Source organism: Euphorbia lathyris, chromosome 10, assembly GCF_963576675.1.
Source record: "Euphorbia lathyris chromosome 10, ddEupLath1.1, whole genome shotgun sequence".
Lineage (NCBI taxonomy): Eukaryota > Viridiplantae > Streptophyta > Magnoliopsida > Malpighiales > Euphorbiaceae > Euphorbia > Euphorbia lathyris.
Window position 1 is genome coordinate 44,496,485 of NC_088919.1, and position 26,091 is coordinate 44,522,575.

At 35.2% G+C, this 26,091-nt stretch overlaps 1 protein-coding gene across 1 annotated transcript; it reads right to left on the bottom strand.

Annotated features, from left to right (window-relative positions):
- Positions 1-13,751: 13,751 nt before the first annotated feature.
- LOC136209217 (ras-related protein RABB1c) lies at positions 13,752-17,010 on the bottom strand. The gene is made up of 6 exons (XM_066000627.1): positions 16,681-17,010; positions 16,470-16,609; positions 16,283-16,365; positions 14,843-15,047; positions 14,681-14,749; positions 13,752-14,136 (listed from the first exon to the last, which is right to left on the bottom strand). Exons 1-6 carry the CDS (start codon positions 16,724-16,726, stop codon positions 14,044-14,046), a joined length of 636 nt encoding a protein of 211 aa, XP_065856699.1. The 5' UTR covers positions 16,727-17,010; the 3' UTR covers positions 13,752-14,043.
- Positions 17,011-26,091: the final 9,081 nt, after the last annotated feature.

Genomic DNA, 26,091 nt, shown 5'->3' on the forward strand with positions numbered 1-26,091 from the left:
TTGTAACCAATGAACATCTTTATTGATAAAGAAAAAAGACTTCTTGTTACATGGGTACATAAACTGGGTGGGATCAAAGCCTCATTAAAACCTTTTATTAGAAAACCCAGTGGGAAAAAACTCATAAAAGGAAAAAGAGTACTCGTCATTTCCCTGAACTACTCGGCCTGTATATATAAGCGTAGATTCTCTAGATTCCAGGTGCGCGGGAGCTTTTTGCCGCTCATTTCTTTTATTTCAAAAGTTGATGGTCCCAACTTCTTGGATACCCTATAAGGTCCGATCCAGTTGACGCCTAATTTTCCTTTGCCTTCTCTGGACTGTATTTTATCTGCTTTTTTCAAGACCAAGTCGCTCTCATTGATTATCACCTTTCGCACCCTTCTGTCATGATACTTCTTGATTCTATTGCGATATACTGCCATTCGCATGTAAGCTTTTTCTCTTCGTTCTTCAACAGAATCCAATGCATCTCTAATGTTGATAGGATTTTGGGTGTCATAGTAATAAATTACCCGATCTGTAGGCGAATGGATTTCAACAGGTAGAACTGCTTCGGCTCCATAAACCAGCGAGAAGGGTGTTTCGCCTGTTGCTGCCTTTACAGAAGTTCTGTATGCCCATAACATATGAGGTATCTCATCCGCCCAACCTGTTTTCTTATCACCTAGTCGCTTCTTGATTCCATGAATCATGGCCATGTTGGTAACCTCTGTCATACCATTCGATTGGGGATGATTTACGGAGGAAAAATGATTCTTGATCCCCATGCTTTCGCAATATGCTTTGAATTTGACACAGTTGAACTGGGTACCGTTGTCGGTTATAAGCGTTTGTGGGATTCCAAACCGCATGATAATGTTCTCTCGTAAGAACTCGATCATTCGCTCAGGTGTTTGAGCGGTTACTGCCTCTGCTTCTACCCATTTGCTGAAGTGGTCAACTGCGACTACCAAGTACCTCCTATTCCTTGTTGTTTCTGGGAATGGCCCCACTATATCAATCCCCCATGTTGCGAATGGCCACGCCGTCATTATAGTTATTTGTTCGGCTCCTGGGACATGCTTTTTATTAGCATGGATTTGACAGCTGTGACATTCCGCTACCATTTTCTGGGAATCTTCCACCACCTTCGGCCAATAATATCCCATCAACTTGACTTTTCTTGCCAACGCCGTGGATGCTTCATGCGCACCATAAATTCCTTCATGGAGTTCTCTCAGCACGTAATCTCCTTCATTGCGGCTAATACATTTTAACCATGGACATGTATATGACTTCCTGTATAAAGTCCCATCCCGAATTGAGTATCTCGCTGACTGCCCGATTAGCTTTCTGGCTAAACTTTTATCAACCGGAAAATCTCCATGTTCCAGATATTGGCGGATGGGCATCCGCCAATCTTCATCATCTTCTAGCTCTTCGATGACCATAATCTGATCGGCTTCGAATGCTGGTGACGACCTTATTTCCAAATTACATGCTTTTTGACTCCATGGGTCTCTACTCGCCGCTGCTTTTGCCAACTCATCAGCCTTTGTGTTCTGGCCTCTTGGAACATGCACCATCTCCCAGACGATTCCTTTATGTGTTAACTCCTGCGTCAATCTACCGACAACCTGATGGTATTTGACCGGATCTTCCTGTTTCACCAGATAATTTTTTGTGATCTGATTTATCATGAGTTTAGAGTCGCTGTAGATTACCACTCTTTCTGGCATAAGTTCATTAAGCAACTTCAATCCGCATATCATTGCTTCATATTCCGCGGCATTGTTGGTAGTTTTGAATGTTAACTTTGCCGCATAGTACAGGCGAATAACATCTAGACCCTTGATGACGACTCCCAGTCCAGCTCCATCTGTGGATAATGCCCCATCTGTGAACATACTCCATTCTTCTTTTTGTGCTTTTGGACATTCGTCTTCATCCCACGTGAACTCATTCACGAAATCGGCAAGTACTTGACTTTTTAGAGCTGGTCTTCCTTCGTAACGAATATCGAACTCTCCCAAGCGAATTGACCATTCCATCAATCGCCCGGATGCGTCAGGTTTCTGCAGTACCTTTCGTATTGGAATTCCAGTTCTCACAATGATAGTATGCGCCTGGAAGTATGGCTTCAACCTAGCCGCCGTGGTTATCACCGCGAGGGCCATTTTATCTAACCTCGAATATCGAAGTTCTACATCCTTTAAGACTTTACTCACGTAGTACACCGGATATTGTTGCCCTTCTTCTTCCCGCACCATTATAGTGCATATCGCCGTGCTGGTGACGGATACATAAAGAAATAAATCTTCTCCATCCTCTGGCCTGCTCATTAAGGGCGGATAACATAGTAATCGCTTTATCCCCTCGAATGCTTATTGACAATCTGGTGTCCATTCAAAGGACTTAGATTTTTTGATGGCATTGTAGAAAGGTAGACATCTCCTAGCTGAGCATGATATGAATCGCCCTAATGCCACCAACCACCCATTGAGTCTCTGTACTTCTCTTATGCTCCTTGGCGTCTTCATCTCCATCACTGCTTTAACCTTCTCAGGATTCGCCTCAACTCCTTTGCCACTAACAATGAAACCCAGGAACTTCCATGCTCTCGCTCCAAACGTGCATTTCTCCGGGTTCAATTTGAGGCCATATTTGATCAGCACCTCCAGGATTTCTTTAATATCCTGCGGATGGTCTTGCATCTTCTTGCTTTTAATGATCATGTCGTCTACATAGATCGAGAAGTTCTCGCCTGATTTGTCTGAAAATATCTTGTTCATCATCCGTTGATATGTTGCTCCTGCATTTTTCAGTCCAAAGGGCATCACCTTGAAGCAATAAGTTGCCTAATGAGTTATGAATGACATCTTGATCTCGTCCGCCTTCTCCATTGGTATCTGGTGGTAACTGGATTTCACATCGGTGAATGATAAAGCTTCAAATCCCGCAGTCCCATCTACCAATATGTCAATGTTAGGTAGCGGATACATATCCTTCGGACAAGCTTTATTCAGATCTTTGAAGTCTACGCACATTCTGTACGTTCCATTCGGCTTTTTGACTAGCACCACATTGGCTAGCCATTCCGGATAAGTGACCTCTCGAATTGCATCTGATTTTAGCAAATCCGCCACTGCTTTTTCAATCGCCTTCTGCCGCTCTGGAGCATGTCCTCTCTTTTTCTGTCGCACTGGGGTTGCACTTTTATCCACATTCAAACGATGTGCTGCTATTTCTGGACTTATCCCCTTCAGCACTTCATCAGGAGCGGCGAAAGCCGACTCGCATTGGATCAACACCTCGGTAATGGCTTTCTTCGTTTCCTTTGGAAGTCCTGCCGCTATCCTTACTTTCTTGTCATTTGAAATGGCGAATAGTTCTGTTTCTCCTAACGCTTCAGCCGGTAACTTCTCATCAACTTTATCTTCTTCATCTGGCTTTGTTTTAAGTGACAATGTATAAGCTTGTTGAGATATAAGTTGATTACCCTCAACAATGACTCGCCCTTGGTGTGTTGGCAAATGCAATGTCAAATGCTTCATTGAAATGAGCGACTCCGTTTCCGATAGGAACGGACGCCCCAGAATTATATTATAGGCCAATGGGAGATCAACAATTGCGAATTCTAGATCACCTCTCCATTTTAGGTTCTTATCGCCCATTTCTGTCTCCAACACCACCTGTCCACTTGTTTGAGATGATTGACCTCCAAAACCAGTTACATCCATAAACGTATGTTCTACTCGCTCGTCGTTAATTCCCAACTGGTTGAATGCAGTTCGAGTAATAACATTGCAAGAACTGCCTGTATCAATAAGGACCCGCTTGACGTCCCATCCTTCAATGGCCACCGTAATCACCAACGCATCCGTATGCGGCTCCGTGATTCGCGCAAATAAATAATTGAGGGCATCCCCCCTACTCGTGTTGCTTTTTCGCTGTTCACGGCGAGCCCTTTTCGTTAATCACTCCTTTTTTCTGCTTCTTTTCTGGTCTTGCTTCTATCTCACGTGGGAGTGTTGCTTTTTCATCAATCGTTTCTTTTCTAACGAATTGACTCAGTTTTCCTCTCTCAATCAGCTTTTCAATCTCCCTCTTCAATTCGTAGCAATCATTCGTGTCATGGCCGTTCAATCTGTGGAACCTACAGTATTTGTTAGGATATCTCCCCAAACTGGTTCGACCTTTCGCCTCAGGAAACTGCACATCCTTCTTCAGGGGTTTTTTTTCAATCCAAAGTAACACCTCATGGCGAGTCGTGTTCAATGGTGTTTGATATCCCCCCCCCCTTGAAAGGAGCGATCGCCTTTCCGAACAAAATTACCCTTAGATTGGGTTTGATTTTGATGGCGCCGATTGTCCGAAATGGATCTAGCCGCATCTCTTTCTCGCCGGGTCTGAGCTCTATGTTCCCTGTTAACATCATCCACTTCCATGAATTCCTTTGCTATCTTCATGAGTTCGGCCACTGTGCGTGGCTTGTTGCGGATGATTTCCTCCCGCATGCTCCAATCTGTGGTTCCATCCGCCATTATGTTGCGAATTCTCACGATATCTGGGTTCTGCAACCGCACCAGAATATCATTGAATGCTACAACAAATTCCCTTAGGGAATTATAATTTCTCTGTTTGATCTCTTTCAGCTGCCTATCCGTCATATCTGCCGCTTTACAGCCCACGAACTTTGCACAGAAATCACGACTGTACTGAGTCCAGTTGTGAATGGATTCGGTTGGTAGAGATCGGAACCAATCGGATGCTGCTCCACCCAAAGTGGTCGAGAACAATCGACAAATTATGCTTTCGCTTGCTCCTGCAACATCCATTAACTCTCTATAGTTCCTGACATGCGCCTCAGGGTCAGAATTTGGATCCCCATAGTATTTAGGTATCGCCGGTGCTTTTATTCTGTGATCTGGAATAAATTCCCGCAACGATGGGGCAAAAGGCGAATCACTCTGCACCACTGCTCTCGCCCTAGGGGTGTACCCCATTCGCTCCATCATGCTTCGCAGTTGATCTTCCAATTCAGTATTGGGTTCCCGCCGAACTTCTTCCATCCGCTGCTGGTGAATTCTGGGTGATATCCACCTGCCATACTATGTCGACACTTGTTCTCGCTGTGGGTCTAACCGCTGTCCAGTTATAGGATCAAAATTCCAAGTGTGCTCCCGCCCAGACACATTCGCTCCAGATGTCATCAACTCTGAATGTCTGTGGACAAAGGGCTCCGTTTGTTGTAGCGGAAAAATTCCTTGCATTCCTGACATCAGTTGGGATGTTTGCCAGGTCGGATGAACAGTCATATTAGGATCTTGGTGCGAGTAGTTGCCTGGATGGCTATGTGGCGTCATGTGACTACTCTGACCCACCCGATTCGTCTCTCGAGATGACTGCGGAAGCGTAGATACGGCAGGAATAGTCGATGGTTGTGTCGAAGTGACAACGGGTTCTTGTGGGGCAGCCGCTACAGCGGTATTATGATCTGCGATTGTAGTTAATAAACTAATCATTCGATCTCCAGCCGATTGGCTCATATTCATAGCCAAGACCTGTCCTGCCATTTGCACAAACTCACTATTCGACATCTCCATCTCAGTTTGCACTTGGACCTCCAATAATGGACTCAACTGTCCTGAAGGATTCGTCGAGCTGGGTATCACAGGCTGTGTACTCGCAGGCTGCGAACTCACAGCCCGTGGACCTCTTGGGTTCATACTAGTTGATCTGGTTGTAACTCCGGTTGTTCGTGATGGCTCTGACATGTTCTTGGTGTACCTTTAACCAGATGTTGGTAAAAAAGGTCCACGTTCACCGCACCAATGATAACTTGCCGGATTTGATTTGATGATCCTCGTCGTAGTTACCTGCAAAACAAAACCGGAGACAGGATCTCCGGGAAAACTCTCCGACGATCAAGTCAGTTTTATGTGGAATTCTAGTAGATTGATAATCGTATTGAGGAAAAATGTGAACTTACCCCTCCCTTGGCTTTCTTATTTCTTTTATAAGCCTTTCTAGGTAACCGCCGACGGCGGTTACTCTTTCTGTGCCACGTTCTCCACGTAGTCACAAACGTGGTCCCGTTTCTCTGAGTGGGTGGTTTAATGCCTTGTTGGGATTTCGGGGCGGTTAGCCCTTTCCCTTATTAGGAGCCCATTTAATCTTGAACCGTGGGCTTAAGTTTGGGATGGGCCCGTGCTTGTGATTCAGCTCAGTTGGTTTCACGAATCATCAATATGCTATGTATATATATATCTTAGAACCAATCCATTATTATATACATGGGTAGTTACAGTTTTATTTTTTGTATAGTGTACCCAGCAGTTGCAAAAACGTGGGTTCCTTTTTTATCTTTTTTTTTTAATTAAATTGGACAAGGGAATGGGAATCATATTTGATTGAAGTGGAAGGAGAAGTGAATGGTTGATTCCCATAGTGGGGTGAATATCATTCCCATTCCTATGTTAAAATGGTAAAAACAAATATTAACAAAGGTAATTAATTATGATCATTCCCATTCCCTATTATAAAAAGATCAAACCAAACACCCCCTTATTGTTTAGGGTTCAAACTTTTATTGAAATTATTGTTAATTTTTTTTCTTATTTAGGGTTCAAACTTTTTGGTGATTATTTTTCTTATTTGGTATTATGATTGATGTTTTTGTGAGTTATTTTTTTATTATGCTGTTACTGTGAATTTGTTTTATTTGGAAAAGAAGATTAAAATATTTATGGTATATGAAGGGCATTGATAATTGAATTAATTTGGGCGAGCCAATTTGATCCCATTCTAAAAGAGAAAGACATGCTATTCAAGAATTTAATTGTGAAAATACAAGAGTTTCTTACTCTTTCAAGTTCCACCATCTTCAAACATGCTATTCACACCAAAAAAAAATTGAAATTATTGTTACAGTAAAGCTAGCCTATAATCATTAAAAGAGCTCAGTTTTACCTTGATTTTGTGAGTATCTAGTCATTAAAAGAGCTCAGTTTTACCAAGTTATTTTCCTCATGATTTTTACATGAATCTGTACATGAGAAAAACTCTGTAATTTTTTTTATCATTAGATGTTTCACAAAGTCCAAATAATATTCTGCTTTGATATCAATATGTGCTTTGTGAATGTGAGGTTGTTAGAGAAAGTAATCAGTGCACCGTATGAATTGAATATGAGCAATGAAGGTATAATTGGGATGAAATTTTTCCTATGTTTTTTATCAATTGATTTTATTCTATTATATTTATAATTATACTAGATGACACATAACACACAAAAGCAGTCAACCCAAGAATCTGGGAAGACAAAAGCAGTATGGAACTTACAGACAACACATACTTTTTGTGATATCTGTATAAGTGCTATTAGCAAGGGATTGCGACATTCTACACATTTTAGTACAGAAGGGTGGAAATTTGTTGTCTCAAATTTTCAAAAAGTTACTGGATTGATGTACGACAAAGCAAAATTGAAAAACAAGTGGGATTTAATGAGGGCAGAATGGAAGCTTTGGAAAGATTTAATTGGCAAAGAAACTGGATTAGGTTGGGATGCGAGATTAGAGACAGTTGATGCACCTCCTGATTTGTGGGATGCTAAAATTCAGGTAATGTTACCATTTGCACATTTTTTATTTGTATATGGTAAGTGTACAAGATTTCGATAATAAATTATTGTGGTTGATTTGTAGATTAACAAAGACTACGCCAAATTTCGTAAGAAAGGATTAGATCCTGGCATTAGTTCGAAGAATGACTCTATGTTTGGGAGTACTGTGGCAACTGGAGAGTTTGCTTGGACTCCATCTTCAAATGAAAATATATCACAATTCAATCATCCAAGTGATAACAGAGAAAATGTCATTAGTCTGAATGATTCTGAAGGTGATCCGCTAGAAAAGAGCATGGAAAGGTTCTTACAAGAAGATGATGAAATGTCAAATGGTGCAACAGATTTAGGTAAAAGACAAAGGAATGGCAAAGCAACTGTTGAATCTGCCCATAATGTAATTGAAAACAAGAAAAGGAAAGCTACCGTGCAAAAGGTTAGTAATGCATCAAAATTCAGGTCTGATATATCAAGGTTGGTGGCAGCTGTTGAAAAAAGAAATGCTTCAGAAGATGGATGTACTGTTAAAGAAGTCATGGCGGATTTACATTCAATTTCTGATATCCCGAAGTATAGTGACTTGTACTATTTTGCAGTGTCGATGTTTGGGAATAAAGCAAACAGAGAGATTTGGAAAAACGTGGAGACTTCAGTTGCTAGAATTGGTTGGCTAAAATATGAAAAACAACAACTAGAAAATGCCATTGCCAAAACTTAATTTGTGATCTTACTTCTTTTTCTTTTTGTTGTAATAGGATTTTTATTTTTCTATTTGGATGATTGTATGAGATTGTTAAACTACAATTTTTTTTAATGTTTGCTGCAGATTGACAAAATATTTTAGAGGTTCAATTATAAATTTTAATTATATGCTAACTTGCTCTTTTATTTTCATGTTAATAGATATGAGTGTTCAACGTAGACGCAATGACAACTTTGATGAGGATGCCGAGGATACTTGGGATTTGATAAACTGTGCAACTGTTGCAATCATAGAGTACTATTGCAAATTTCTCCTTAAGGAACCTTGCATGATATCTGATCAAACATGGCATAAATGGATGCAAGAAATATTATCTATGAATGATATTAGGTGCAAGATCATGTTTCGAATGGAAAAGGATACATTTTTTAATATCTGTAGCGACTTGGAAATTTTTTATCACTTAAAACCTTCAAGGAGGATGACCGTTGCTGAAAAAGTAGGAATTTTTGTTTTTATATTAGCTCAAGGTGCTTCGAACATGCATGCACAAGAACGTTTTCAGCATTCTGGTGAAACAATTAGTAGAACCTTTCATGAAGTTTTGCATTCAGTATGTTTGTTAGCGAAAGATATGATAAAACCAGATGATATAAAATTTAGAAAAACTCCATCCGAAATACTTAATGATCGTAGGTATATGCCTCATTTCAAGGTAACTTTTTCTACCTTATTTTTTTTCTTGAAGTAGTAATATTATATACCATATTTTTTTTATTGATCTTGTTTATTTGTAGGACTGTATTGGCGCTATTGATGGTACTCATGTTCATGCTTGTGTACCTGTAAATGATCAAGTGCGTTTTGTGGGACGAAAAGGTCGGCCAACACAAAATGTAATGGCAGTTTGTAGTTTTGACATGCGATTTACATATGTTTTAGCAGGTTAGGAAGGCACGACTCATGATAGTCGCATTTTTAATGCAGCCGTTAATATGCCAGATCTAAATTTTCCATCTCCACCAGATGGTAAGCTTATATATATATATATATATATATATATTTATATATTTAAAAGTATAGTGGATATACTAAAATTATTATCATAATTGCAGGTAAATATTACTTGGTAGATGCCGGATATCCTCAAACATTAGGATATCTTGGCCCGTACAGAGGAGTTAGATATCATCTTCCTGATTTTCGACGTGGTGAACCACCAGAGGGTTACCAAGAAATATTTAATAAAGCACATTCATCCCTTAGATGTTGTATCGAAAGAACTTTTGGGGTTTGGAAGAAATGGTGGAAGATATTGTCAGATATGCCTGCATATTCGTTTGAAGATCAAAGGAATATAGTTGTAGCATCAATGGCGTTACATAATTACATCAGACTAAATTCTATTAAAGATACAATTTTTAGTAGAATTGATATGCATCCAGAATTTGTGCCAAGAGATACTTTTTCAAGTGGTCTACCAATACCCTTAGAGCAAAGTCAAAGAAGTAATAGAGCAACAGAGATGGATATACTTCGCAATCAAATTGCTTCTAGTTTAATGATGTAATTCATTTGAATAATATTATTTTAAACTCTAATTTCCTTTTCAAATCAAATAAAGAACAAGAAATTTAGATATCTATAAAAAATATATTCAAGAATAAATTTTAAATCTTTATGCTTATAATTTAAAAGAACAAAAATTATGGATGCCTTATATATATGAGGTTAATGTGAGTATCCGTTTGATAAGGATAATGTTTTATATTTTTATTATCAATCAAATAAAAATGTACTTTATTAATTAAACTGTTTGTTTATATATTTTATTATACAAAAGAAAACAATTAAACCATATCCTTTTATGTCTTTAAACACTAAACAACACTTTTTAAAAAATTATTTCCCAAACACTTACCAAACTGCTTTTACTTCAACTGCAGATTTATTTTTAATTTTACCAAACAGTCTTCTGCTTTTCCAAACATCACTTTTTTAGACAGCACTTTTTCCTACAGCTACAGCAGTTTTCAACCGCAATCCCAAACTAAGCCTTAGTAAAACTCAATCGGATACTTATAGTTTAAAAATCATCAATTGAACCCTTAAACTATTATCAAAACATCAATTAAATCTCTTCTTTTAGTTTCCTACTAACGTTGTTAATATATGGGTTAATTTCAAATCAACTTCCTGTGGTTTCACGTTACCTATAGTTGGTAAATTTTTCATTTTGTCAAATTTGGCCGAGAATGACTTGAAAATGAAAATTTTCAAGAATTAAAGTTGTTTATTATCATTCTTACTATAGAACCTCTTTTTTTTTTTCAAAATCATAATTTTTTGAATTTACTCTCTCTAAACATTAACTTTCTCTCTCCTAAAAACAACGTCTAAATGACCTCAAACCTAAAAAGTTGAAGAATTAAAATTGAATTCTTAAAAATTTTCATTTTGAGGTCGTTATGGGTCAAATTTGAAAAAAGGAAAATTTTGCCAACCACAAATATCGATCTGCAAAAAAATGTGAAACCACAAGGTTTTGTTTGAAATTAACCCTTAATATATTTATTCAACTTAACATTATTTAAACATTTTATATGCCCATCAAAATTACAAGCCGAGTTTAATTTAATAATAATAATAATAATAATAATATGAGATAAGATAAGATATAAAAAAAATAATTCCTGATGTTAAATAGGGTCGGTCTTGATATTTTATAGGCTCTAGACGAAATAAGAGATAAGGGCCTTTTAATAAAAAAAATTATACTTAAAGAAATTTGGTCTCATTTCAGACCTAAAATCATATTATGAGATAAGTACAAAAAAAAAATGTCTGTGGTTTACACATTTTACAAACGCGAACCTGTGATTTTTTTTTTTACAAAAAGAGGTCTGTGCTAAACGCCGTTAGCAAACAGAGGCAAAATTGACTAACGGTGTTAAAATTCAAAGAGAAAAGAGTTAATTTGGTCCTTATATTTATTTATTTTATAAATTAACCCCCCTAATTATCTAATTATCACAAATAAACCCTAAAATAAAAAATAAAAATAAAAAATACCATCTTTTCCATTTCTTTTTAATTTTTTATTTTCCTTCTTATTTCTCTCTCTTCTCTCTCTCTCTCTTCTTCTTCTTCTTCTTCTTCTTCTTCTTCTTCTTCTTCTTCATTTTCTTTTTAAAAAGAAAAAATTTGAAATTCCCGTTCTTCAACGTCTGGAATTTCCAGACGTTGAAGAACGTCTGGAAATTTCAGACGTTCTTCAATGGGAATTTCAAAAAAAGATTTTAAAACAAAGTAAGAAGAGAGGAGAAGAGAAGAAGAAGAAGAAGAAGAAGAGAGAGAAAGAAGAAGGAAAATAAAAAATTAAAAAGAGATGGAGAAGATGATATTTTTTATTTTTATTTTTGATTTTGGGGTTTATTTGTGATAATTAGATAATTAGGGGGTTAATTTATAAAATAAATAAATATAAGGACCAAATTAACTCTTTTCTCTTTGAATTTTAACACCGTTAGTCAATTTTGCCTCTGTTTGCTAACGGCGTTTAGCACAGACCTCTTTTTGTAAAAAAAAAACCACAGGTTCGCGTTTGTAAAAAGTGTAAACCACATGTATTTTTTTGTACTTATCCCTCATATTATTTGGTCTCTTTTTAGATATGAATGGGTATAACTATATTTATGATAAAAAAAAATTATTATATATATATATATAGCAAAAAAAATTGGACCCTTTTAACCATGGACCTTGGGCGGTCGCACTCTAGTACTGTGCCCAGGACCAACCCTGATGTTGACAGCTATTGACAATTTTCTCACTTGTTTCTGATAAGTAATTTAAAATTAACATAAATAAAATTCAATCTTTTATCATCATAGTAGATAATTGATTATGATAATCGTCGACCATCACTAATATAGACCCCAACTACACATCTGAATTAGCTATAGAAGTTGACATCAATGTACAAAATAATAATATATATCATTTTCTTTTCTCATCTCATGTCTTTTATATATAGCAAGCCAAAATGTCTTTTATATATAATTTTGAGTTTCAATTTTGGCCCAAAAGTTGTGAATCTTATTCCAGATACAAGTTATTCAATTGATTAGGGTGTTCTAAATTCTAAATGTTTAATATTCCGAATATTGATGAATGGATTTGGTGTATGTGGTTTTGGTTTTCGTAATTGGGTTCGATATATTTGTTATGCCTCTTTTAGTACAATTGAAATAAATTTTGGAAATTTGAATCACTTATTTATTTGTTACTTTGATTTTTAGGGAACTGAAAAGGTTAAAGGAACTGAAAGCTTCATGCCTTCAAATTTTACAGTAGAAAATCTAATTGAACTTAACCTGACATACAACAATTTACAAAAAAACTGTGGTCAGTTTTATCCTCATTTTCTTGGTCTAAATGCATGTACTTTAGGTAATTTACTGAAACCAGTTTATTGTACAAACTTACTCTCATTACAGAAGTTCATCCATCAATTCGGTTTCTAGATCAACTTATTGATTTGGAGGTGAGATGTTGCACAAACCTGCTGCTAGCATTAGATCATATCTTAGTTGAAAAGGCACTTCAAAAATTGAAGGTACTATCAAGTTTGCAGTTAAAAAACTGTAGATATCTTTACCTTTACGGTGTAAAGTTTTTTGACAACCTGCCTAAAAAAGGAATCGTTGGACCCTCGCTTAGTGGGGACACATAATGTACCGGGCCGCCCTTTATGCAGAAAGACTATACAATCGGGTAATATTCTTTTAAAAAAACATCCACTGGCAATTGCCTCGCAAGAGTCGCTACGAGAGCCAAGAGTTCGCAAGGAGACACTATCCCTCGAATAACTTGATTTCTCGGGTCATTCGATCGCCAGAACCAGTTAGCGGATTCTTCAACTTCTACCTCAAATTTTTGCCTCTCCGGTCCCATTAATAAGGTAGGTGCTCTCTCTCTCTCTCTAGTAAATCCTTTATCCGTCTCACTTAAACGTCAAAGTATTCTCAAAAACTGATCCTCTTCTACCTCAAATTTTTGCCTCTCCGGTCCCATTAATAAGGTAGGTGCTCTCTCTCTCTCTCTAGTAAATCCTTTATCCGTCTCACTTAAACGTCAAAGTATTCTCAAAAACTGATCCCAATACAGGTAACGTCTGTAAGCGGAGGGTAGCACAAAAGGTCCCACATCTCCATTAACTACTATTACTACAATCTTAAAAGGAAACTCCAGGATCTCATAATTGTTATTAAGAGAGAACTCCACTATCTCAAGGATTGATTTGCTGAAAATATGCTTGCTTTTATAAACCGGTAATAGCTTAGGAATCAATTACTGCAACTAATTACGAAAAATAAATTCTGGATGGAAACTACTAATGCATGAATCCTAATTTTAATTTTAATATTAATAAAACTATTAAGCCAAAAATATATTTATATAAAAATGTATATACTATAAAATAACGAAGAGTTGTTGGACAGTGCAGAAGAAGAATGAAACTAATACAATCCAACAAAGGAATTGAAAGCAACTGACGAATTTACAATAAACATAAAATCAAAGGCCAATTATACATTCTATCATTTTATCTTTTCTTCAATCCTTGCATAGAACAACGACCACAAGACAGCTTCTCAAACCCCAAAAGACAGAACAAATGTATAAACTCATCATGTTTGTGCAATTTAGCATATGATGAGCTTGATTTTCAACTGCAGCACCCTCCACCTTGAGAAGAAGCTCCATCTCTGCCTCCTGATGGCCCCGGAATTCCACCGTATCCCACTTTTATTCCATAAGACTACAATAAACCCACAAATGAAGTAAATATCAACCACTTCATCTACAAATTCGTACCGTGTATCATGCTTTAAAGTCGTAAATAAAGCAAAACAACACGTTGAGATGCAGCAAAATCATCGACTTCAGGAAATTTGAACCAATATGAAGATCAATAAGCAAAACTTGTAATTTGAAAAACCATTTATATGGCACACAAATACCATCCTCAAACCACAGGATTCATGAAAACTTGGATTCTGAGTTATGACCTTCAATATGAAAACCTTATCAATTGAATACTACAGTACATAGTTCCAAGAACATGACCATATTCATCGTAATCTAAAGTATGCTTGGACCTTTGATTCTTTTTCAGAAAAATAAAAATAAAATCATGAAGTGCAATGTCCAAGGCAACAAAATTAGTATCTCTATCACCACCTATCGGTTTATTTCTTTTAGGTAGCCTCTCATGGAAAGTTAACCTTCAAAATTCATAATTGGTAAACACCAATTTTATTCAAATGATATGTCAGGTGACCATATTTAAGAAAGAAACTAACCTCGTTAGATACATCGAAAACTCCATCCTGAATCTTCTTATATATTGTTGCAGCTGTTTTTATAAATGCCTGCACATAGAATTTTGCTCTTAGAAAATCTGAAAAATTAGTTAGAAGGGATTATTTTTCTCATCAAATCCAGCAAGGACTATGTTACTTCACCTCTTCGACATTCTGTGCAGTTTTTGCTGATGCTTCCATGAAGATTAAACCATGCTCCTTGGCAAATTGTTCCCCTTCCTCTGTGCTCACGGCCCTTCTATGAGCAAGATCGCACTTATTACCAATGAGCATAATTGTCATGTTTGCATTTGCATGCTGCCTAGCATCTTCTAGCCAGCTAGCCAAGTGATTGAAAGTTTCTCTTCTGTAAAGTTAAAACAATGAAACGTCCATAGTAAGTACTACATAATGGCAGCAGGTTTTTCTCTTCTCTAAAAGTTTCATGACATCAGAATTATTGTTACAAGTGCTATATCTATATTACCTAGTTAAAAGGAGGCATCCCGTATGAAAAACATTTGATGTCTAAGCAGATTCAAAATATTAGTTAGTTTAATTTAGTTGACAAAAGAGTCATGTAGCATCATTTTCAGATAATGGAACCTGAACTACAACTGTAAATGAATTGAGCCAATCGAAACTTTGACTAGTTCAGGCTCAGAGGACAAACTTAGACTATGCCAAAATCACCGTGTGGCACCAAGACTTCGCCAAGCCTATGCCCAGCCAACTGATACAAAGGGGATTTTCTCCCCTATAAGCATTCTGCCAATTCCTACTTCCAAAAGTATGCCCCAACCTAAACCAATACTTGATAGCCATTTCCGAATAGTGTCCCGCAAGAATCCCCTGTGTATCATACCTCGACCCTCATAGGAGGGCGCACTATGGGCCATCACCCATAGTGTCCATAGGGCTCCTTTCCTGTGGAGACATCCACCTCTATTTCCCAAGGCCGGATGCCCACTCCTATTCCTCAATGGACTAGGGTGGATCACTTAAGCCTAGTGTTGATTCACTAGCCCAAGGGTAACGGAGATCCTACGCTGAGGAGTCTCTGTCCTCTATAGTAGGGCTTACACCAACTTGGGGTCTGGGAGAAGCAACCATTCCTATGTTTCATTCAATACTCCTTGCTGAAGCATCCTTGGAGTTGTGTCTATGCTTGGACCAATTAGCTTACGGGCCAATTGCCTCTCCCTTACACTCAGCTCATTTAATAAATGGATCCTATATCTGGATATCAAGCTCATTTAGCAAACGAGTTGAGTAAAACAAGTAGAATCCTGCTTTTTTGTGGCTAACATGCCCAAACAAGCTTAAATTGAGCCAATTTTATCTATCAATAAATTCACAGTTAAAACTCAAACAGACATTCCTAAAAAAATGCATTGTTAACTTTCACGAATGAGCACAAGTAGCCAACAAGCAGCTAAAGCCATTTACAACAATTATCAGAACTCTGAGAATATATACATGACAACAGAACAGCCATAGTCTACAGAATAGCATAAAACAATCACCTATACATTGTGTAGCTAGTGATTCTAAAGCAGCAAATTGAACACAAGAATTTAGAGGTGAAACATGGTCAGTTACCTGGTAATGTCATAGACAAGCAAAGCACCAGCAGCCCCTCTATAATATGACCTAGTAATAGATCTGAAGGACTCTTGACCCGCCTGAAGAAATCGAAACCGAAATCATAACATGATAAGTAAACATTAAAAAGCAGCAAATTTCAATATTCAATTGATAGGTTCGACAAAAAGAAAAAGTAACCCACCGTGTCCCAAATTTGGAGTTTGATAGGTTTATTATCAATAGTAATCATTCGAGCCCCAAATTCAACACCTATGGTCAAGTCATGGACAGGCTGAAACCTCTTATCAGTGAATTGGAGAAGAAGACACGATTTTCCAACTCCTGCAAAATTGAATTAACCGATCAGAAAGAAATTAAGGGAAAGAAGGGATTGGAAAAAGGGGGGAAATTACCAGTATCGCCGATGATGATGTACTTGAAGAGGTAGGCGTAAGACATATCTTGAAGTGGTTTGATCAGATCTTGGAGGGATAAAGGGGAAAGCTAAAAAGTGGATAAATAGGAGGAATTGGGGAAGAAATAGGGTTGATTGAAAAGAAGGAATCGAATCCAAGAGAATTGGAAGTATTAATAATGAAGAGATTGAATTTGATTCGGGAAAGATGAAGAAAGTAGAATTTAGGAATTAGGAATTAGAAATTGAAAGGGAGAAGAAGAGAGAAGTTTGATCCAGCGAAGCAACAACGTCTTTGTATGTATGACTTTCTGTCCTTGCTGTCACTTCCTCATTCACCGAATCTCTTTTTATGTAATGAACTTCTCTATTATTTAAGGTAAAAACCATGTCGACGCCCTTTATTTAACTGGTTGTATTAAGTTTTTAATTATTGAATTAGTTAGTAGTAAATATTTAATTTGGTTAAAATATTTTATTTTATTTATGTTTAATATTATTAATTTGGTAATTTGTAAATTTTTATTGAAGTCTATGGTTTGTTCTGATTTTAAGAGTGGATAGACCTATTATTATCTACACTTGAAAAAAATATTATGTTTTTTTAGAGTTTAAAATTTAATTTTTATATTTTTTTTATAGTTATATTATATATTAAAAACTATTTTCAAATTAGGTATGTAAAAAATAAAATCCAAATATGATCAATAAAATATTAGAGCTTAATGCATCTAAACCAAATAAAAGGTCAAGATAAATAAAAAAAAAATGAAACATCAAGAATATCAAAATGTTTTTTTACCTTAATTTAATGCAGACTTTACCAATAGTTTTGATAGAGATGTAAATAAGATTGGACAGAAATTACATTATGCTCCCTGATTTATTGGGGATTTTGCATTCTCATCTCCAAAATCTAAACATAGATAATTTTGTCATCGTATCTAGTGCGTGGGGAATCTCCGTTCTTGCGGAAATCTCCTTTCCCCATTTCATTCTTTTTTTTTATATAAAATATATATGTATTTATTTATTCTTATTTTTTTTTTTACATTTAGCTTAGTATAACGATAAAGAATAAAATGAGTTTGATTTGAATTGGGGAAACAAATAATAAAATTAACTTAACCTAATAATTCTAAAAAGAATCATAAAAAAATAGTATAAAATATAAAAAATAAATGTTAAAAAATGAATTAATTGGAGAATTCGCAGAGATCCCCGTGAGGGCATTTTGAGGACGGGTAGGAATACATATCCTCGTCCTAATCCCTATTCTCATCATGTTCCATCTTGTAGAGGATAAGAGAATCCTCATCCCTGTCATGTGGGAATTTTAATCAGAGATTCTCTGTCCCTGACAAGGCGGATTGAGATAGGAATGCTCGCCCCATCTACAATTCCAATTCTAAGTAGTAAAACTCTTGAATGAGATGTTGAATTTGAGTGTGGATATATACAATAGATTTTAATGGAAAGATGGATAATCTAGAAGGTACTTGAACAACTTTAAATTGGTTAATTGCTCCAATCATTAAAAAAAAATGTAAAGCATATGTTATTGTGTTCTAAATTTACTTGAACAACATTACTCCTTATAAGAATCGTTCCATTAACAATTGGATCCTAATATTCGGTCCATTACTGTATATAAGCAATTTTGATAATAAAACAGTAATTATAATTTTTGAAGTTATTAAAAAAAAGGACATTTGTAATAATACTATTAAAGGTTAAGGTGTAAAAATATCCCTAACGTTTTGGGTCTGGAGCAATTTTACCCCTAACGTCTAAAATGGTGCAATTTTACCCTTAATGTTTGTAGCCAAGAGCAATTTTACCCCTAACGTTGATAAATTGGATCAATTTTAGAAATAATTCATCAAAATGTCTTCTCGGTCATGAATCTTATCATCTACACTTCACATATGCGTCATTTTATCAGTAACAAATCATAAACATATGCTGGGATGTGAAAAAAAATAAAAAAAATATAATGTCTTTTGTATGAATTAGACAAAAAAAATCAAAAAATTCACCGAATTTGTAAATATTAATCTCCAATTCTATTATTAAACTACAAAAAAACATGAAATTCTTTTTTTAGGATGAATTGATATGCAATTGGTGCAAAATAATGAATAAAAATATATGTGTTTTATAATAGTATCTGAAATTGACCAAAATTACCAACGTTAGGGGGTAAAATTGCTCTTGGCTACAAACGTTAGGGGTAAAATTGCACCATTTTAGACATTAGGGGTAAAATTGCTCCTGACCCAAAACGTTAGGGGTATTTTTGCACCTTAACCCTACTATTAAAGTTGTAGGTATTCCATTTTGCTCTTTTTACAAATAATTCATATAACTTTGAAATCTTTATTTTCGATGGATTTTCCATTAAAATTAGTTAGCTATTATTTTGAAATTTTTCATATGCATACATTATTGTTTTTAAATAAATTATATGATTTCTCTAGTATATCACCAATTTGAATAATATTATTAAAAATTATATATTTCACTAACATCAAATTTTTGTCACAGTTTATCAAAAAAAAAAAAAAAAAATCAAATTTCTTTTATCTATTATAAGAAAATCTATGTTATTAATCAGTTAATAATTCAACCATTAATCTTAATTGAGTTATAATTCTTATTAGATTGGATCATTGAATTTTTGGACTCAACTAAACCGTATCAAACTGATAAGCGGATAGAATTTATATCGTTCGTCTATCCATCAAGACTCTTACTGGCCTCAGGCTAATCAATTTCCTACAAATTTTCACCCCTAGAAGTGAATTTTTATATTTTCCCATGTTCTCTTCTAATAATGTTAAACCGTTAAGAATTAAGAGATTATTTGGTTCAGCTATACATTACGCATATTTGTTGTGCGTTGTTGTTAGATTTTAATTGATAAATAAGTAGTATTTGATAAACTTTTGATCAGCTATTATAGTCAAATATAAAAAATTTAATAAATATATGTTTTAAATCTATATATAAAAATGGAAATAATAATTTTATCAAGATTAAATAAATATAAAATATTTTTTTAAAGTTTTCAAACGATGCTTTAAAATTAACCAAACACTGATTTTTTTATGTGTTTAGGTCCGAAAAAATAAAGAAGTTAAAATTCGGGGTCTACTTGTAAAAAGATGTTTAATCGAACCAATCAGCATGGATGGAGACCACCATGACCATGAGTAGTTTCGGACCCATTATCTCTACAAAATTTAAGTTTGGGTGATTCCGGCCCCCCTGTTTCCAAGAAATTTAGTTCGGATGCTATATTAGTAGCCCAAAATTGGCCTAGGTCCCGTTAAGTCTCTCTAAATCCAAAGTTTCAATTTTTTTCTAAGTCTAAATTTCTAATTTTTTTGGTCTGTTAGGCCATGTTAAATCCAATTTCTAATTTTTTTTGGCATGTTAGATCTTTATTAAATCTAAATTTCTAATTTTTTCACCTAATAGGTCCTTTCTAAATCCGATTTTTTTTTCTATTAGACATCGATTTAAAAAAAAAAAAATTTACACACCACGTGTAAAATCACTCCCTCCCCCCAATCGAGCAATCCTGTATTCACAACTGCCAATCAAGAATGGACACATATATATTATCTATAAATAGCCTTGATAATTGTGCATCAGCTACATTATCTTTTACTCACTTCATAGCTGCATTTAAGTTAATTCTTCTCTTAAGAACACTTCTGACTTAAACATCGGAGAGGGGACGTTGGATTTTAATCCCTTCCCGACTGTTTGTTGTGATTCATGTTATCAGAAAGCAGCTAGTATTCAATATTGAAGACATCACCTAGATTTCACTTTTGTAAAAAAAAAAAAACATACTCAAATTTAGAATGGGCGGAAAGAGTGGTACTTATGACTAGAGGTGCCAAAAGTACACACAACATATAATTTTAGTGCTTGGATTTAGTTTAGTAGGTAATGTGTTATTTTTGGATTGACACAAAACTAACACAGAAATTGTTGGGTTGGATTATGATTGATATGCTAACCCGAAAATGAAATGACATGAATATTTGAAATTATTATTATATTCTCTTGTGTTTTTATATGTTGCTTTACCAATAAAGATAATAAAATTATAATTATTACTTACAAATATGATTCGAACCTCCTAAATTGTTAGAAACGCATTATATGACTCCCTAATATGATATTAACAGACTTTTCGATGGTTAATGTCAATATACTAATCTAAAAATGACATAAAATATTTAAAAATAGTATATCTTTTTATATTTTTAAAAGTTATCATTAATATATATGTATAACAAAATTACATGTAACCCGAAAACACGACACGAAATCGACACTAACATGAACAAGTTAACCGATTGTGACACGAAAGTTTTTTGATAAGGTTTGAGTTTTACTCTTTTTAACAGGAAAACGAAAAATGACACGATACGAACATGATGATTGCCAAGTCTACTTATGACCTACTACAGTAAGTTAACTATAAAAAAATATGATGTGACATGGTTTGACCAAGTCTATAATTTAAATGTGAGACTCACTTAAATTGTCTAGATAATTTTATATTTCTTTTCCATCCCTAATCTTCTCATTCTCTCATTCATTTCTATTTTCTCTCTGTAAAACAATTTATCCCTAAAAGTTAAACAAGATAAGCTCATATATCACTATATCGACCATCCTTTCTGCCTTATAGCAAGTCTTTTTTGTAATGGAGGGGAGATTAATGATGACTCTTTAAGAGGAATGTTAAGATATTTATTGAATGTAAGCTCACCTACACCCACTTACACTTGATTCCCGTGTATTTAGGATTTCAATTGTAATTTGTTATAGATTAGTCTTCAACTATGTATAAATAGCATTTATTACTATCTAATAAAGTAAACTATAATTTTTAACCAATTTATTTCTGCATGGTATCAGAGCATAAGACTCAATAAAAGTTTTCGAATCATCATCCTCTTTTCCCTATACTTGCTTTACTCTTTCCTAACCTAGATAACTATCTCCCTTCTCTGAATTTTTTTCTCTCCTGCACTTCTCAACAATGGCGGATCTTGCTGGTTTTGTTCGAGTTAGCTTTGAGGATGAAGAGGTTTCATCAGATTCTTCACCTTCTTCACCTGTTAGATCGGTTGCTGGAAAATCACCGGTGGAAGGACCGATTTCGGCTCAACTTTTACCGATTCCATCGAATCGGCCTCCAACTCTCTCGTAGAAGATGAAGCATAACAGTCGTAGTAATGATCAGGCTTCTCCACTTCTTAATCAGGTTCCTCCTATTGATTTTTCTTCTCTTCGTACTGATAACATGATATCCTTCTAGTTACAGCTTACTACGGCCGATAATCCTGGAGTAAGCCTAGTTACTGTTCTGTTGGACGGAAATAACTACGTTTCTTGCAGCAGAGCCATACTTTTAGCCTTATCAACTAAGGAAAAGTTGAACTACATATTATGTGATGATTTTCAGCAGAGCCATACTTTTAGCCATACTCAAGGCTCACTAATGTATTCACACTAGAAACGAGTTGACTCTATGGTGATTTTGTGGATTCTGAACTCCATTGCATGTGTCTGGTTGAGGCATTCATCTTTACAACTTCAGCTAGAGAACTTTGGAAAGAGTTGGAGTAGAGATTCGGTGCATCAAACGGACTACTTCTATATCAACTCAAAAGAGAGATACGTGATTTCAAACAAGGTAACTTGTATGTGGCAATTTATTTTACAAAATTGAAACGAATCTGGGATGAGCTTGCATATCTGTGTCCTGCTGCTATATGCACTTGTGAGGCTTCACAAATGTGTTAATGTCTTGTTGCAAAGAAAACATATAATTCTCATAATGCTGATCAATTAGTTCAGTTTCTGATGGGATTAAAGGATGAATATGCTCATGTCAAGCACCGGATGCTTTTGATGGATCCTTTACCAAATATTCAGAAGGCTTATTCCATGGTTCAGAATGTGGAAAAAAAGCGGGAAGTTCATTCTGAAACTTCTAGTCTTGAAATTGCAGTACATATTTCTACTCCTAATCCAAATAGTAATGATAGAAGGAAGAAACGTGACTCAGGAAACAAATCTGATTGTTTCTGCTTTCATTATAATAAACCAAGACACGAAAAGGAATCCTGTTTTAAATTACACGGCTATCCTGAATGGTTTCAGGAGTTTAAGAAGAAATCTAAACATAACAAAGCTAAGGCAAATGTTGTTTCTACTCAACTTGAAACTCCAATGGATAATTTTGATGAAGGAACTTATACTAATCTCCCTCCTGGATTTGCTGAGTATGTTCAGAAAGAGATTCAGAAAGTTATGAAGGGAAAGGGATCAATAGAGTATGCTGATGAAGGAAATCAATCTCATTCTTTCTCTGGATTTTCTGGTTATGTAGGTATTAACTGAAGGAAAATAGGCAAACGTTTGACAGCGGAAATATAAAAATTTTAACCTTTTTCCATTAACCCAAGATCCGTTAATCGTTATTTCATATAAAGAGGGATAGAAGGAAATACCTTTTAGAAGTTCTATCTACCGTTGCAATCGAAGTGCCCACAACTCTTACTTCGAGTTCCCGAGCACAAGACAAAAATACAATTCAAAACAAGTTAGAACTCAACCGTGTAAAAGCAATCAAGAATAGATTGCCTCTAATTAATCAACACAAGATCAAGGAATAAAAGAAAGAGATGAAAATCGATCAAATCGTAAGGAAGCGGTGAATAATATCGTCCTCAACTAGGGGGTCGAAATTCTCTCTCTTCGGTAGACTAGGGTTGGCCGAAATTCTCATGTAAGGGGGGTATATATGCTCTCTTGTATCTAAACCCTAGTTAGATAGAATTAGGTTACTGAATAAGAATTTAATTCGGAATAAAATTCTTATTAGTTATTATCTATAATTATATCTAAATATAAAGATAATAATAATAACCTGACAGGATAATACTAGAAGCAATTTTAATCTCATTAAACCTCCTAACTTATTTATCCTTTAATTAATTTAATTCACAATCATAATCTAATTAGAATTGTTAAAAATCAAATTAATTATTTATGTATTTTATATACATAAAATCGCCCCCTCACTTACTGGGCCTTAGTGGACTCAGTTGGGCTTCCATCAATTAATTAACATCTGTTTCTCTTTTGGTCTCCAAGTCTTATATGTGACCCATTAAGTTCTTATTGCTTCTAGCCGTATGCAACTATTAAATTAATTTTCTCAGAATTATATTTAATCTTTGCATAACGGAATGAGTGCGCGAAATGTGATTAGCAAATCCGAAACATTCCCCCAGAGCTATAAGAAGACAAGTTGATTCTGTCGTTGACCTTTCCGTATTAGTTATAGTATAATTCGACCCTTTAGCAACTACATCCTTCAACTGAATCTTATGACTATGGATAATGTCAAGTCACATATAGTGAGACGTTCGTTTTACTTGTACAGGCCGAGTCAACTCCAATTAGATAGGTTAAGTGAAATCTGTATTTCAAGTCTTAAGCTATCACCTTGCAAGGATTTAGAGTCAAGTCTTCCACAAGCGATCCTTGGACGTATCTCCCATTTATCGGGAGTGACAAATGCTCAATCCAATGTATAAATATCCTACAATTACTTCATGTGCTACCCAACGTCTGCCGTTCACACCCTAGAGTCATCTCTGTTATGGATCGTGTTACAACAGGATCAAAGTATCACATTCCGTAATCCAGAATCACTAATTAACATTCCTTTGAGTCTTAGGATTACTTATATCTATTAATACCAATGAGATGAACAGGTGACAAGGATAAATCTACCCATCCTGTTATCTCAAGTCGGGTCCCCAATCCTAATGAACTCCCTTTCATTGGATCCATGCAACTGTCCAGATTATCTGTATATCTGAAGCTTGTGAGATCAGCTCTTTGTCTTGACAGAAGACATTGTTACATGCAAGTCTCAACAGTGATATGTCAATCCTTTTCTAAACATATTACTTGACTTGGGGTGGTTTTAAGTTTATTAGTTTATTATAAAGTTTCGTCTCACTTCATGCTTGTATGAACACTTTATAATCACTTTAAACAAACTTAGGGATTTCCTTTTATTAGATTTATTTAGTTCTTAAAAAGAGGTTGCCTTTATATAGTTATGAAACCATATCTTATTAAAACAAAAGACATAAATAACACTTCATTTATATTTAGTTCATATCCTAGAACAATTGTCTATAGGACACTAAACCCCAACATTAACTCTCTTCCTTCCTCTCAATTAATAAATAATTGTTTTAATACAGATGCTAAACATGCTATACATCCTAATATTTGGATAATAGACACAGGTGCAACATCACATATGTGTGGTGATCTTAATTTGTTTCACTTTTATAAATCAGTATCACCTAATCATAAAGTTCACTTACTTGATGGGAGTAATAAATTGGTTAAACATATGGGTTCTGTTCTATTAGGACTTGATTTGCTTATACATAATGTCCTTCATGTTCCCACTTTTCAACATAATCTACTATCTGTTGGAACATTGATCCATGATTCTCAATTTGTTGTTAGGTTTCTTCCTAATATCTGTTTACTGCAGGCCCATCCCTCTAATAAACTTGTTGCTGTGGGATTTTATCATGAAGGACTTTATGAACTAAACTCATCTTCCTTTATGCCACATATCTTAGCTCAATGTAGTAGGGATACTGATATTTCTGCACATTTTACTACCTCTTTACATTCCAGTAATTCTGTAAACGATCATGTAGTTGATCCTATATGGCACCTCCGCCTTGGACATGCATCTGCATCTGCAATGCAACATATACCTATTGTAAATGGTAGATTTAATAAAATTACTTGTGATGTTTGTTCTATGGCCAAACAACACAGACTCCCTTTTACTTCTAAAAGTATAACTACTACACATAAATTTCAATTGATACATGTCGACGGTTGGGGACCGTATAAACTTACTTCACTTAGCGGTGCTAAATACTTCCTTACCATTGTAGACGATTACACACGTACTACATGGACAATTTTGTTACTAAATAAAACTCAAATACTATATGCCTTAAAAAAATTCATAAATATGGTTGAAACTCAGTTTTCAACCAAAGTTCAAAACATACGGTCTGATCATGGAATTCTCCATCAAAAATCTTGTGTTTATACCCCCTCAACAAAATGGGATTGTTGAGAGGAAACACAAACATTTATTAGAGATTACAAGAGCACTCTTATTTCAAGCAAAATTACCAAAAACCTTTTGGGGAGAAGCCTTATTAACAACTACTTTTTTAATTAACATTCTACCCGCCAAAATCTTAAATTGGAAACTCCTTACCAATTATTATATTCTAAGATACCTGATTATAAATTT